The sequence below is a fragment of the Callithrix jacchus genome, chromosome 4, assembly GCF_049354715.1.
Source record: "Callithrix jacchus isolate 240 chromosome 4, calJac240_pri, whole genome shotgun sequence".
NCBI classification, from domain to species: Eukaryota; Metazoa; Chordata; class Mammalia; order Primates; family Cebidae; genus Callithrix; species Callithrix jacchus.
In genome coordinates this window covers 165,499,613-165,514,256 of record NC_133505.1, presented here as the reverse complement: position 1 = coordinate 165,514,256, position 14,644 = coordinate 165,499,613, and the positions used below count along the sequence as shown (strand labels likewise).

General features: G+C 43.2%; 1 protein-coding gene across 15 annotated transcripts in view; it reads right to left on the bottom strand.

Moving 5' to 3' along the window:
* SYTL3 (synaptotagmin like 3) overlaps positions 1-14,644 on the bottom strand; it is a 122,372-nt gene that overhangs the window by 74,678 nt on the left and 33,050 nt on the right. For all 15 annotated transcript variants that reach the window (XM_078370402.1, XM_078370400.1, XM_054254579.2 and 12 more), the window contains one exon: positions 12,395-12,459. Coding sequence is in view for 13 of the 15 variants with exons in the window: in XM_078370400.1 (XP_078226526.1) it covers positions 12,395-12,459 (65 nt within the window). In the remaining 2 variants the exon portion in view is untranslated. The remainder of the gene's footprint in view (positions 1-12,394; positions 12,460-14,644) is intronic.

The following is a 14,644-nucleotide window of genomic DNA, read 5'->3' as shown; positions in this document are numbered from 1 at the left end:
TTAGGTCTTTGGTGTGTTTGGGGATAATTTTTGTATACGTTGTTAGGTAAGAGTCAGGCTTACCTTATTTTACTTAGCACTTGCTAAGGGAAATAACCCAACTTCTTTCTTTTGTATGTGGATATCCAGTTTTTCCAGTGCCATTTGTTGAAAAGACTGTCCTTTCCCTACTCTATGGTCTTAGCACCCTTTTCAAAAATCATTTGACCATACGTGCACGGCTTTATTTCTAGGCTATTTGATTCCATTGGTCTATATGTCTGTCAGTACCACACTGTTTTGATTACCATAGCTTTGTAGTAAGTTTTGAGGTCAGGAAGCATGAGTCCTCCAGCTTTGTTCATTTTTTTAAAGAAAGAAATTAAACAATCCAATTCAAAAATAGGCAAAGGACTTGAATAGACATTTCTCCAAAGATATACAAGTGGCCAATAAGCACATGAAAAGATGTTCAACATCACTAATTATTAGGGAAATGCAAATCAAAACCACAATACCACTTCACACTCATTAGGGTGCACGCTATCAAGAAAATAGAAAATAAGTGTTGTAAAAATAAGTGTTAATAAAATAAGTGTTAGTGCAGATGTGAAAAAACTAGACCCCTTGTGCAGTGCTAGTGGAGAAGTATAATAAAATGGGGCAGCAGATGTTGAAAATTCCATGGCATTTCCTCAATAAATCAAACATAGAATTACCATTTGATCCAGTAATTCCACTTCTGAGTATACACACAAAAGAATTTAAAGCAGGAACTCTAATAAATATTTGAACAACAACGTGCCCAGCAGCATTATTCACAATGGCAAAGAGGCAGAAACAACCCAAATGTCCATCAACAGATGAAAGGATCAACGAAACATGGCATATCCAGGAAACAGAATATTATTCACCCCTAAAAAGGAATGAACTTCTGATGCATTCTGTACAACATGAATGAACCTTGAGGCCATGTTGCTAAGTGAAATAAGCCAGACGCAAAAGAACAAATACATTATGATTCCACTTATATGTGGTACCTAGAGCAGTTAAATTCATAAAGACAGAATGTAGGTCAGTGGGGGGAAGGGGAGGATGGAGAGTTATTGTTTAATGGGTACAGAGTTTCAATACAGCAGGATGGAAAAGCTCCAGAGACAGATGCTGGTGATGTTTGCCCAATGCAGGTATAGTTAATGCCAATCAAAGTAATGCTTAAAATGGCTAAAATGGCAAATTTCATATTGTGCATAGTTTGCCACAATTTAAAAAATGAACATGAAGTTCCTAAATTCAAAATTATTTTCTATTTAAGTATATATGTGTCTGCCCTTGAAAAAATCATTCATATGAAGAGATAGTTTCACAGTGCCAAATTACTCCCTAAAAACTACCCTAAAGAGTAATTTTGTCTAAACATATGAACACATGAATCCTTCATTCAGAAATCCCTTCAGTTCAGTGACTTCCCCTTGATTTCCATTGTGTTCATTGAAATAGAAAAAATGATGGTCATGAAAATATTGTCGTATGTTATCAGCTGATCATCTAGTGTAGACGTCAGCAAACTTTTTCTGTAAATTTTTAGGTAGAAAATCTCAGGCTTTGCCAGCCATATCTCCATTGCAACTACTCAACCTGTTGCAAACACAGCCATAGATAAGAGAATGGGTAAACATGGCCGTGTTCCAATAAAACTTTATTTACAAAAGCAGGTGATGGGCCAGATTTGGCCTGCAGGCTTGTTGTTTGCCAACTCCCAAAAGAGCAGGGAGCCTTTAGTAAACTGAATTATTGACGAGCCCAATAACCAGCCCACCTAATCATGATTCTTCCTCCGCTCCAAAAGCAGTGAATCGAAACCCCAATGAAGCAAGTTAGTAGTGGGGTAGTCATGACAACTCAGGACCAAGATGTGGGCTGCCTAAAGGGACCTCATTATCAAGGAGTGATGGACAGGGCTCACAGGACATCAGAAGAGACACAGAAGTCCTGGAAGGAACGCTGGCACTCAGAGAACATCGGGGAAATTCCAGTCACCCAGTTAGATACTTGAGATACAAAAAACGTCTAGGTTAAATTCATGTATTCAAAGTGACTTGGACCTTCTAATCAATTCAATTTTTGAGTTGCTACTGTGTGTAAAGCTAAAGGCATCATGAAATCAAAAATGAATAAAATCAGTCAGGCGTGGTGGCTCATGCCTGTAATCCCAGCACTTTAGGAGGCTGAGGTGGGTGGCACTTGAGCCCAGGAGTTCAGGACCAGCCTGGACAATATGGCAAAACCCGGTCTCTACTGAAAATACAAAAATTATCCAGACATGCTGGCGTATGCCTGTGGTCCCACCTACTTGGGAGGCTAAAAGGGAGAATTGCTTGAGCCTGGGAGGTGGAGGTTGCAGTGAGCCATTATCAAGCCACTGCATTCCAGCCTGGGTGACAAGAGTGAAACCCCATCTCAAAAAACAAAAAATAAAAAACAATGAATAAAATTAAGAACCTGTCTTAGGAAGAAGATTATCTAGAAACACAGGGAGAAAGCAAAACCTTTGAAGGGCAAGGTTTTATGACATTAATCATAAAATCTGATTTGATAGTCTTGGCTCCACTTAGTTTAAATGGACCCATCTAAAAATCTCTGAGGGATATGACAAGCAATCCAATCTGCTGGGAAAACACTTCCAAGGTGCACACTGCTTTTAGAGGTGATGTGTTTGTTTTATCTTTCCTCTTAAGGAGAGTAGTAAAAAAATATTCAAAAATAGGATCCACCCTTCCTTTAAAATGAAACAAAAGCAGGCCAGATGCAGTGGCTCATGTCTACAATTTCAGCAATTTGGGAGGAAGGGGCAGGTGGATCACCTGAGCTCAGGAATTCGAGACCAGCCTGGGCAACATGGTGCAACCCTGTCTCTACAGAAAAATAAAAGTCTGGGCGTGGTGGCACACCTGTAATCCCAACACTTTGGGAGGCTGAGACAAGTGGATCATTTGAGGTCAGGAGTGCAAAACCAGCTCAGTCAACCTGGTGAAACCCCATCTCTACTAAAAATGCAAAAATTAGCTGAGTGTGGTGGCGTGCACCTGTAATCCCAATGACTTGGGAGGCTGAGGTAGGAGAGTCACTTGAAGGTAGGCAAAGCTGGCAGTGAGCTGAGATTGCACCACTGTACTCCAGCCTCCGCAACAGAGCGAGACTCCGTCTCAACAAAAGAAAACAAAATAAAAAATTTAGCCAGGCACGGTGGTGTACGCCTGCGGTCCCAGTCACCTGGCGGATGCGAGGGGAATTGCTTGAGCCTAGCAGCTTGAGGCTGCAGTGAGTCAGAATCCCACCACTGCACGCCCGCCTAGGTGACAAAGACAGACGCTGCCTCAAAAATAAACAAATAAAGAAAGTAAAATAAAACAAAAGCATATACAAAATTTTTATATGGGAAATAAGCATGACTTCATAAAGATATCCTGTTAGGAGTATAAGCACATAAACTAGGGCCTCCATTTGTAATTCAAAGAGAGCTTTACAGAATCTTCCTTTTGATGAAGTGCAGGGGTGAGAGGTGTTTACTGAGCACACCAGCCAAGAGGAAAGGCAGGCGGGGCATTGTGATAGAGTCAGCCACGTATTGACTGGCACCTGCTTCTCTGAACTCGTGAGCCCGAGGGTTTCAAGCCCACACAGCCCATCTGATGCTGTTCCCATAACCTTGTGATGCGATGGATCGTATCGCTTCTAAACTGCCCAGGCAGAAGAATTCAACTCGGAAAAGTCGCTTGAAGAACTCTATCACGTTTACTGCTGGAGGGAGGAATAAAGGTTATTTTCCTTCAAAATTATAGGATACAATAATTATCCTGATTAGTTACATGATGGATCACTGAGACAATTATCAGAGGCCATGTTAAAGCTTAGCCTTTCTAAATTATTTTAGTCCCCCAATTATTAGAAATAGAGTGAAAGTCTGAGTATATTGCTTATATATTATGTTTAAACATTTTAACTTGAGTATTAATATTAATATTGTCATCTTTCTGCTTTTACGCTTGTATATCAAGTAATAAAATGTCATGGTTGTTAAAAAATAAAGTAAAAGATGTGCATTTACAGAGAGGAGCCAGAAGAGGGCACCATCTCTATATGTTTAGCAGATGCCAAAAGAGGAAAGATGAATTTTCAGCTTGTTTTCTAGTTATTAGTGATCTGAACAAGTTCCATCATAATTCTTTACTAACTTTGCTACTTCACCTAACATATATTTAAAAAATTACTTGGGGGCCTATTAAACAGTCACTTTCTTTTTCCTTTTTTGAAATGGAGTCTCTCTCTGTTGCCCAGGCTGGCTTGCAACGGTGCAATCTTGGCTCACTGCAACATCCACCTTATGGGTTCAAGTGATTCTCCTGCCTCAACCCCCCAAGCAGCTGGGATTACAAGCATGCACCAGCACGCCCGGCTAATTTTTGTATTTTTAGTAGAGACGGGGTCTCACCATGTTGGCCAGGCTGGTCTCGGACTCCTGCCCTCAAGCGACCTCCCACTTCAGCCTCCCAAAGTGCTGGGATTACAGGCATGAGCCACTGCCCCCAGCCAAACATTCATTCTTGAACCCTACCTGGCCCCACCAAATGAGAATCTCTGTGTGCGAGGCCAGGAACATTGAATTTGAATCAGCTTGCAGCTGATCCTGGAGCATGGGTCCAGAAGCCACATTAAAAACCCTCTGCACAGACTGCCAATGCCTGTGGCTGGAGGAACAGAAGGTGACGATGCCAAGTTGTGCTGGGGAGCCTCCTAAAGGAAGGAGATCCTACGAAGGTCTGGGTGCTTTGGTAATTTGGATGCTCTATAGATGAACCACCACTGTGCCATCAAAGATATTATTTTAAGACCATGAAACTGTATATCAAGTCATGAAATCTTAGGGGAAAAAGCCAGCCTATAATCAAAAATGTTTAAATAAACCAAAATATGTATTTTGTACCATCTCCCTACAAAATGAAGAATTGAGGCTCATTTCTTTTTTCTTTTTAAATGGTTTTAATGATTGAAAAAACAGGACAACAGACATTGCCACAATTAATCTATTATTCTTTACTGGATTACTACTTATGCCTTGTCTACTTCCAAGGAAATCTGGAGGGCGTTTTATCTTAAATTGCACATATCCAGTAAGATCATCAAAAGAGAAATAAGTACAGTTGGGTGTGGTGCCTCATGTCTGTAATCCCAGCACTTTAGGAAGCCGAGGCAGGCAGACCATCCTGGCCAACATGGTGAAACCTGTCTCTACTAAAATACAAAAAAATCAGCCAGGCATGGTGGTGCCCACCTGTACTCCCAGCTACTCGGGGAGGCTGGGGCAGGGGAATCGCTTGAAACCAGGTGGTGGAGGTCACAGTGAGCCAAGATTGTGCCACAGCCTGGGCAACAGAGCAAGACTCTTTTTTGAGGAAAAAAAAAGTTACATAAAAATTAGAAGAAAATTAAGGTGGATATTTAACCCATCACAGGATAAGAAAGAAGCATAAAAGCAAAAGAAGAAATTTTACAGGAAAAGGAGATTTGCCTATGAGCAAACAAAATAACTTCTGTGTCAAAACAAAGTTATAAACAAGACCACGTACTAGGAAGATACACATGTAAATAACATGACTGAAAAGGGCTAATTGCCTTCATGTACCAAGAACACCTACAGAAGGTTGAAAAGTGGGAGAGATTCAATCTCTTTTGTTATTAGATGAATTCGGATAAAACAATGAGAGAACCATTTGGGATAGCCAATGTGGTTTTCCCAAACTGACAGTTGTCTGTTGGTTTGCTTGTTGGTTCATTTTTAAGGATAATTCCACTCCCTTTCTGGAGGCAACATTCCTGACATTCATCTTGTTCTCTTTCTAGAAATATTCAGAGATGTGCTAAGAGATAGCTACAAGGATGTTCTTTGCATTGTTATCATTTTAATAACACTATAAACTTTCCAAAATGCAATAGAAAACTGGAAATCCTCTAACTATCCAACAATAGTTATTTGGTTAAACAAATGATGTCACATTCCTGTGATGGAGTGAGAGGGAGTCATCAGAAATCATATAGCCAATGATATCTATAGATACCGAAAATGTTCCTTATAAATTATTCCATGAAGAAACATTAGAATAAAACTGTACACTTTGATTTCAATTATGTAAATAGCTTGACTCATGTGAAATTGCTTCTACTCAACAATTTTCTGCCTAAAAATACCAATTTCTTATGGTTCAACCTGAATACTTTAAAAATGTGTATGTGACCGGCTGTGGTGGCTCACACCTGTAATTTCGGCATTTTGGGAGGCCGAGGCAAGCAGATCACAAGGTAAGGTGATCAAGACCACTCCGGCTAACATGGTTGAAACCCCATCTCTACTAAAAATACAAAAAATTAGCTGGGCGTTGTGGCACACACCTGTAGTCACAGCTACTTGGGAAGCTGAGGCAGAAGAATTGCTTGAACCCGGGAGACAGAGGTTGCAGTGAGCCAAGATCACACCACTGCACTCCAGCCTGGGTGACAGAGCGAAACTATCTCAAAAAAAAAAAAAAAAGTGTATCTACACACATATGTATTCACACATATACCTATGTACCCACAAGCATAGATACATACACTCACAAAAGAACAGAAATTGTATATACTAAAATGTCAACAATTATTCTCTGGGTGAAGCTGCTGTATTTTTAACACTGTTGTTTATGATTTTCTTCATTTTCCAGTTTTTAATCTTTAAATTAAATTTATTTTATTTTATCTTATTTTTAGAGACAGGGTCTCGAACTCCTGGGCTCAAGCAATCCTCCCACCGTAGCCTCCAAAAGTGCTAGGATTACAGGTGTGAGCCACTGTGCCTGGCATCTAGTTTTTTACATGATTGTAATTTGAAATCATGCCTCAAATGTCATAATGTAATGGGGGCCAGAGTGTGGGAAGAAGGGAACTTACATAGTCTGCCAACCTGTTGTAAATAAGCACACACTCCGAGAGGGTCATTTGGCAAAACATCAAAAGCCTTTCAAGTGTTCATACACTTGACCAACCTTTCTTCTTCTAAGAATCTACCCCCCAAAAATAAACAGACATGCCAAGATACTGTACAGGATGCTCATCACAGAGTTATCCAAAACATGAAAAATCAAATACAGTGATTTACTCACTGACGCTTGGGAACAGGTTAAATAAACTGTAGTGCGTATATTTGGTGTATTTTATAGAAGCATCAATACATTCTGGAAGAAGTCTTAATAATATAGGAAAATGTTTATGCCAAGTTCAATTGTAAAAGCAAGATAAAACCATATATAGTCTGATCACAATACATTTGAAATTGGATAAGTCTATCTGTGCACACACACACACACACACACACACACACACACAGGCTCGCCTGGAAAGAAGGCTGGGAGGATGCAGGTGTGTGCACGCACATGTGCGTACACGAGTATGTAATTTGCAGTAATTTAGAATTGTGGTCATATTTCCATTGCATCTAAATACTATTCTGTTTCCCAAATGTCTGCAATGTTTGCATTACTTCTGTAATCAGAAAGTAAGTAACTTCCTTTGAAAGAGAAAAGGAAGCTCCCTCTCTTCACAGAATAGAGGAGGAACTGAGGGGGAAGCAGATGGGGTCAGTGGGAGCCAGTTAGGAGCTGCTACGTTGGAAGTGAGAATGAAGGGAGAGGAAGATTCCAGAGACTTGGGAGGCAGAAATGTCAGGATTTATGGGCAGAATGAGGAACAAAGGAGTCAGGCATGGTTCTCCGGTCTGTGGATTTGGGGACAGAGCGAGAGGTGCTGCCATTCTCCCAGGATAAGGAACACAGGATGGCAGCCGTCTCCATGATGGTCCCAGTACTTCTTGCCTCCTGATAACCAAACCCTTTGGTAGTCTCCTCTGACGAGGGCTGACCTGTGGGACCGATAGGACACAGCAGAAATGACAGCGTGTGGCTTCTGAAGCTGGGCCGTAAAAGATACTGTGGGGCTCTGCTTTTCTTTCTCTTGGATTACTTGCCCTGCAGGAAGCTGGCCACCATGTCAGGAGAACACTCAAGCAGCCCTGTGGAGACATCCACATGGTGAGGAGCCAAGCCCTCCTCCCAAAACCAGCAGTCACTGGCCAGGTATGAGGGCAACCCGGGACAGCACAGACTCCCCCAGCCCAGGCAAGCCTTCCACTGAAGACAGAAACTAGCTACAAGAAGGTTACTTGCTTTATATCACTAGGTTTGAGGGGAATTTGCTATACAGCAATAGATAACCAGTGCATGGAAAGAGGCACAGGCTGGAGCTGTCTGTACCCTTTTGTGGTTTAAACCACCATCTAGTTTTTCTAACTTCCGCTCAGGATATAGAGGGCTGGAAAGAGTACTGCCCCCACCATAACAACAAAAATGCTAGAGAACGTGCAAAGCCACACATCTTCCGGAACACATCTGAGAACTGAGCTTGCGGCTGCCTCCCTATTAGAGTCCAATGGGGGCTGCCAGAGGGAGACCAGGGTGAGGAGGAGGGAGAAGGGGTTCACGCCTTCCTCCTGACCTGCGTCTGGCCAGCGTCAGCTCAGCAGGGTCGGACGGGGTCGGCTTCCTGCAACTGCCAGCTCTGTTCTCTCATGGTTCCTTTTGCCTCCAATTCCTGGCTAACCAATCCCGAAAGTAAATTCTTGTTCAAATAACCAGACAGTTTCTGTTTTCCCAAGTGGATCTCAACTGCTAAAGCACACAAATTCAACTCAACTCCTCAATGACTGCACCTGGTTCTTTTAGGGGCACAAATAGGAGCGTGGTGGAATTCCTGGTGTCCACCCGAGCCTCTGTCATCTGACTCTCAGTTACCTTTCCCGACTCACCTCCACCCCACGTGGTCTAACTCATAGCACTACTTCGTGCTCCCAACCTGGCATCATTCTCCAGAGCCCCGTGCCTCTTACCCCAACTCTACTGAAATAGAACAATGGAAAATCAGGCACCTTGGCCTTTGAGGAAGGACTCTAGAGAAGGAGGGCATTTGGGGGTTTTTTTGGTGTTTATCTAATACACTGATAGAAATGGCATCAGCAAAAAAGAATGATTTATGCGTAGGTTAGTTTTCCCAACTCTGGTTCGTCGTTATTGATGTTTTTATTCTTCAAGTTACAAAGCAAGAAAGAAAACCCTAAAACACCAGTCTCAACCCTTTCCTTTTTTTTGATACAGAGTTTTACTCTGTCCCCCGGGCTGGAGTACAGTGGCACAATCTTGGCTCACTGCAACCTCTGCCTCCTGGGTTCAAGTGATTCTCCTGCCTCAGCCTCCCAAGTAGCTGGGATTGCAGGTGCCCACCACCATCTCTGGCTAATTTGTGTATTTTTAGTAGAGATGGGGTTTCGCCACGTTGGTCAGGCTGGTCTCGAACACTTGATCTCGTGATCCACCCACCTCGGCCTCCCAAAGTGCTGGGATTACGGGTGTGAGCCTGTAAAAAAGGGAAACGTCTGACCTATTTCCCTTTTTAATCTTAAGTCACCGTGATAACATACTTCTCCCACTCACTCAGGTGAGATGAAGTGCTGAAAAGATGACAAGATGGTAATGTGTTTGCGCGCGCACACACATGCATGGACACACATGAAGACTTAATTTACCTGAAATAATGATGCTAGAACTTCCAATGACATAGAAAACATTTTCAGTGAAGGAGATGTCTGCGCTGAGTTGGCATTAAGAAACGACAGAACCTTTACCTCCTACAGCACTGCTGTCTATCAACTAGGAATTGTTACAGAAAAGCATAGAATCAACCTTTTGAAGAAGGCTCCAGACCTCCAACAGAAAAAAAGTATTTTAAAGAAACATAAAAGTGGCCAGGTGAAGTGGCTCACACCTTTAATCCCAGCACTTTGGAAAGCCAAGGCGGGCAGATCACTCGAGGTCAGGAGTTTGAGACCAGCCAACAAGGTGAAACCCCATCTCTACTAAAAATACAAAAATTGACCTGACGTGGTGGCGTGAGGCAGAGGCAGGAGAATCGCTTGAACCCAGGAGGTAGAGGTTGCAGTGAGCCGAGATCATGCCACTGCACTCCAGCCTGGATGACAGAGCGAGACTCCATCTCAAAAAAAAAAAAAAAAGAGAGAGAGAGAGAGAAACAAAAAAAGCAATAAAAACAGAGAAAGGTCCTGTGCTTGCAGCTGCTTTGCCAAGGTCACTCATCCCACGTGGGATGATGGTACCCCTAAGGGCACAAAGATTGGCAGCAAATCTTCGCTATTTCAACAGTCCGTGGGTCTCCAAAAGGCTTCAGTACATAGACAGATATATGATATCTGTGATACCAAAATGTTACGGTAGCAATTTTGAAAAAGTGTCTAAAAAGGCTGTGGGGGTAGAGGAGAGGGGGGTGGCGGGAAGGTGTTGAGAAACTGGCTTAGAGAAAGACGGACGAGCCTGTTTCATTCCACTGCCTGGCACGCACCTTAGTATTAGGTTTTCCTACAAACTTGGCAGAAGCAGCATTTTTTTCTTGAGTAAGAAGAGCCAGGAATATAAGCCATGGGAGAATTTAGCACCAAACAAATCTGTACGTGGGGGAACCTACCCTTTATAAAAGCTGAATATCAATTCAAATAAATGGCTGCCTTTACTGCCAACACATTTTTGGGTGACGTCATATGGCTTATTTCTCTACCTGCAAATTGCCGCTTTTTCTAGAAAAGAGCCGCCGCTGCCCTCTAAGTCGGGCTGTGAGTCCAGGTCCCTATCATCACATCACAGAGGAGGGGTGCTGCCCGCGTTCCCAATACAGTCGGATGTGGTTCCCACGGCACCCGCCCGCACTGCACTGCGACGGCGCCTGTGTGTGCGTCTGTCCCTATGCCTTGTCCCGGCACCTCTGTGATCAAAGCACAAATCATCCTGTCCACAGTTCCAGGTCCTAGCTACCAATTACACTGGCATGCCATCCATTGCAAATACTTTTGAAAAAGAAAATAAACTTTTAATCTAAGAAATACAAGCTCCCTTTAAATGATCAAGTCTAGAGAGACACTGAAATGAGACTGCAGTCACCTCCCCCAACTTGGACTAACTAATCATTTCAAAGCCACCTGCTATATGGACTCTAGATTCAGTGTCACCACCAATGGCCATAAATTATCCTAACAATGCCAAACACAGGACACCATAACTCACACCCTATAGCTCAGCAACAGGTAGCCAATCATGAATCAATGGTATTTCTTTGTTGTTTTTGAGACAGAGTCTCACATTGTCGCCCAGGCTGGAGTACAATGGCATGATCTCGGCTCACTACAATCTCCACCTCCTGGGTTCAAGTGATTCTCCTGCTTCAGCATCCCAAGTAGCTGGGACTACAAGCACCCCGCCACCACGCCCAGCTAATGTTTGTATTTTTAGTAGAGACAGGGTTTCATCATGTTGGCCAGACTGGTCTCAAACTCCTGGCCTCATGATCCATCTGCCTTGGCCTCCCAAAGTCCTGGGATTACAGGTGTGAGCCACCATACCCAGCCTGATTCAATGGTATTTCTGTAAACCAATGAGAATTCCTGAAAACCAGCTTCTGTAATTGCCTCTCACCCGATTCACCCTTATTTAAAAAAAAAAAAAAAAAAAAAAAAAAAAAAAAACCAAAACCTCGAGCCTCTTTGTTTCCCAGAGCACTTGGAAGTGTTTACTGAGCTGCAGATCTCAGCCTCAGCCCATATAAACTTTCCACCTAGATTTGTTTTGCCTCAGTTTCCTTCTTGAGGTCAACATCTCGTTATGAGACATTCAGAGTACACAGACGAAATGCACGTTTCCACTCACATAATCACAACGTGCGCCCACTCCACAACCATCAACATCTGCTCAGTTCCAACGCTGCTCACTCACTGTGGTCTTCAGTTATTCAATAATTTTGCTCAAGTGTCATAAACAAGGTATTGTGCTTTGGTGCTATGGGGGCTGACAAGATCTTAAAATCACAGTCACTGCTTGTAGAGAGAAACCAAAGTGCACAAATAATGCTACAATACAAGGCACTCTGCAACAATTACAGAAGAGGATTACAAACCCTGCGCTGATGGTGTTTCAGAGGAGGGAACATGACACCTAGAAGCAGGAAGCCAGGGAAACCTAGTGGTGCAGGAGCCTTAAAGGATGGGGCCAGCCTCTGAGGGGGAAATGCGGCAGAGGGAAGAGTCACAGGCAGAGGGAATGAGTAGTGAGAGTTAAGCGGAGAGCACCAGCAAATGGAACAGCAAGACGGGGGGGGGGGGGGGGGGCGCGGACTAAACCCATCATGTTGCTTATATTCAAAAGTCTTAACATCATGTATTTTAAAACTAGGAATATATCATTTTACCTAAAGTAAAAAAGAGAAGAGCATTTACCTCCAGTTGGAAATTTCTTGGCTCGTTCCTCATAGAACCATTCTCCAGTTTTTATTTTGATATTTCTGAAAAATGAGCAAAGAGGAAACTTCAGAGAGAGAAGATATGAATAGTGCTAGATTTACCCCTTTTTTTTCTTTTTTTGAGACAAGAGTCTTGTTCTGTCACCAGGCTGGAGTACAGTGGCACAATCTCGGCTCACTGCAAACTCAGCCTCCCAGGTTCAAGTGATCCTCCTGCCTCAGCATCCCAAGTAGCTGGGACTACAGGCGCCTGCCACCACACCTGGCTAACTTAGTATTTTTTAGTAGAGATGGGGTTCCTCCATGTTGGTCAGGCTGGTCTCTAACTCCCAACCTCAGATGATCTGCCCGCCTTGGCCTCCCAAAGTGTTGAGATCACAGGTGTGAGTCACTGCACGCCTGGCCCACTTGTTTTTTGGTGTTTTTTTTTATTTGTTTGGTCGCCCAAGCTGGAGTGCAATGGCGCAATCTCGGGTCACCGCAACCTCTGCTTCCCAGGTTCAAGCGATTCTCCTGCCTCAGGCTTCAGAGTAGCTGGGACTACAGGCATGTGCCACCACACCTGGCTAACTTTTGTATTTTTAGCAGAGATGGGTTTTTGCCATGTTGGCTAGGCTGGTCTGGAACTCCCGATCTCAGGCGATCCAGCTGAGTGGACTGCTTGTGAACTGGGGGAAAGCTGCCCTGCTTGGCTCACTGGTCCAGCAGCAGCTCCCTACCGCAGGACTTTAACTCCTCTCATCTCAGTCACACGCATGACAGCACAGAGCCCACGTGAGATGCTGACTGCTCAAAACTGACGTCCTAACATGGGTTTTCCTCTTGGTTTTCTGGGGAAGCCATACTCAACCTCAATCTCAGAAAGGCAGAATTGTTAATGTCCTTTTAGGACATAAAAAGGCAAACATGCAAATATTATAAGATGTTCACATCCTTGAAATAATTGTGCCACAAAACTTGCCAATTCCTTTGTTATGATAATTTTAAGAAAAAAATTAAAACTTCAACTCATGACTAATTCTCTTCTATAAGTCACGGGATTGACTGAAATAAATTCTCCATTAGGTTCTTTTAGGCTATGTATGAACTCAAGTAGATGTTTTAAAAGATTAATGCTTGCTAATGGAAGTAAAATCACAAATAGATGCCAATCTAGACATTTTTCAAAATATCCTGTCTTCCTCTGTGAAGCGCCAGTAATCGTCAGAAGACACTGGCCAACTCTCTGTCCTTGATCTGGTGAGGCACTGCTATTTTCTGATTGGTACATAAATGATTACTACCAATACTTAGTGACTAGAACAAGGAAAATAAAAAGCATGTAAGAATTCCATAACAGAATATTTTTTGGAGACAGAGTCTGGCTCTGTTGTCGAGGCTGGAGCGTAGTGGTGCAATATTGGCTCATTGAAATCTCTGCCTCCTGGGCTCAAAGAATCCTCCCACCTCAGCTTCCTGAGTAGCTGAGACAAAAGGTGTGTGCCACTGCACCTGGCTGATGTGTGTGTGCGTGTGTGTGTGTTTTTTGTAGAGACAGGGTTTTGCTATATTGCCCAGGCTGGTCTCGAACTTCTGAGCTCAAGCTCCACCTGTCTTGGCCTCTTAAAGTGCTGGGATCACAGGCACGAGCCACTGCATCTGGCCTATAACAGAATTTTGATAATCAGTGACTACTACCTAGCCAAAAACATACAAAATGTTCAACTGTGATATGTCTCTAAAGAGACAGGGAAAAGTTTGCATCCATAAAGTTAGAAACTCAATTATCTAATCCACTAAATCAACACCAAAAAACTTAAGGCAATCCCGGCCTTTCTGAAGACGTTTTCCCCTGGAGCACTCGAGGGAAGCAGAACATGAAAAATCAGGGCGAGTCTAGAGGGAGTAACGGGTGGTGAATCCCCACGCCTTTGAAGGGCTGTGCCTCTCCATCTTCAATTTCTGAAGGTGCGTCTTCAGTCCTGGCAAACAGGACAAGGTCTAATCCTTACAGGAGGAGACGGGAAAGCAAATCCAAAGGGCAGGAATTACACGCCCTGCCCCCACCCCATCTGGTAAATGCACCTTACTTGCAGAATTGCTTTTCAGGCGAGTGACCCATTTCAGCTCATCTACCCTCTCACATGCTCCAGCCTGGTACCCTTGGGCCCAAAAAACCCATATCTGAGACACTAGAGTCAACTGAGCTAATGAGACAGGGAAGCATTGATAAGTAAGCACAAACACA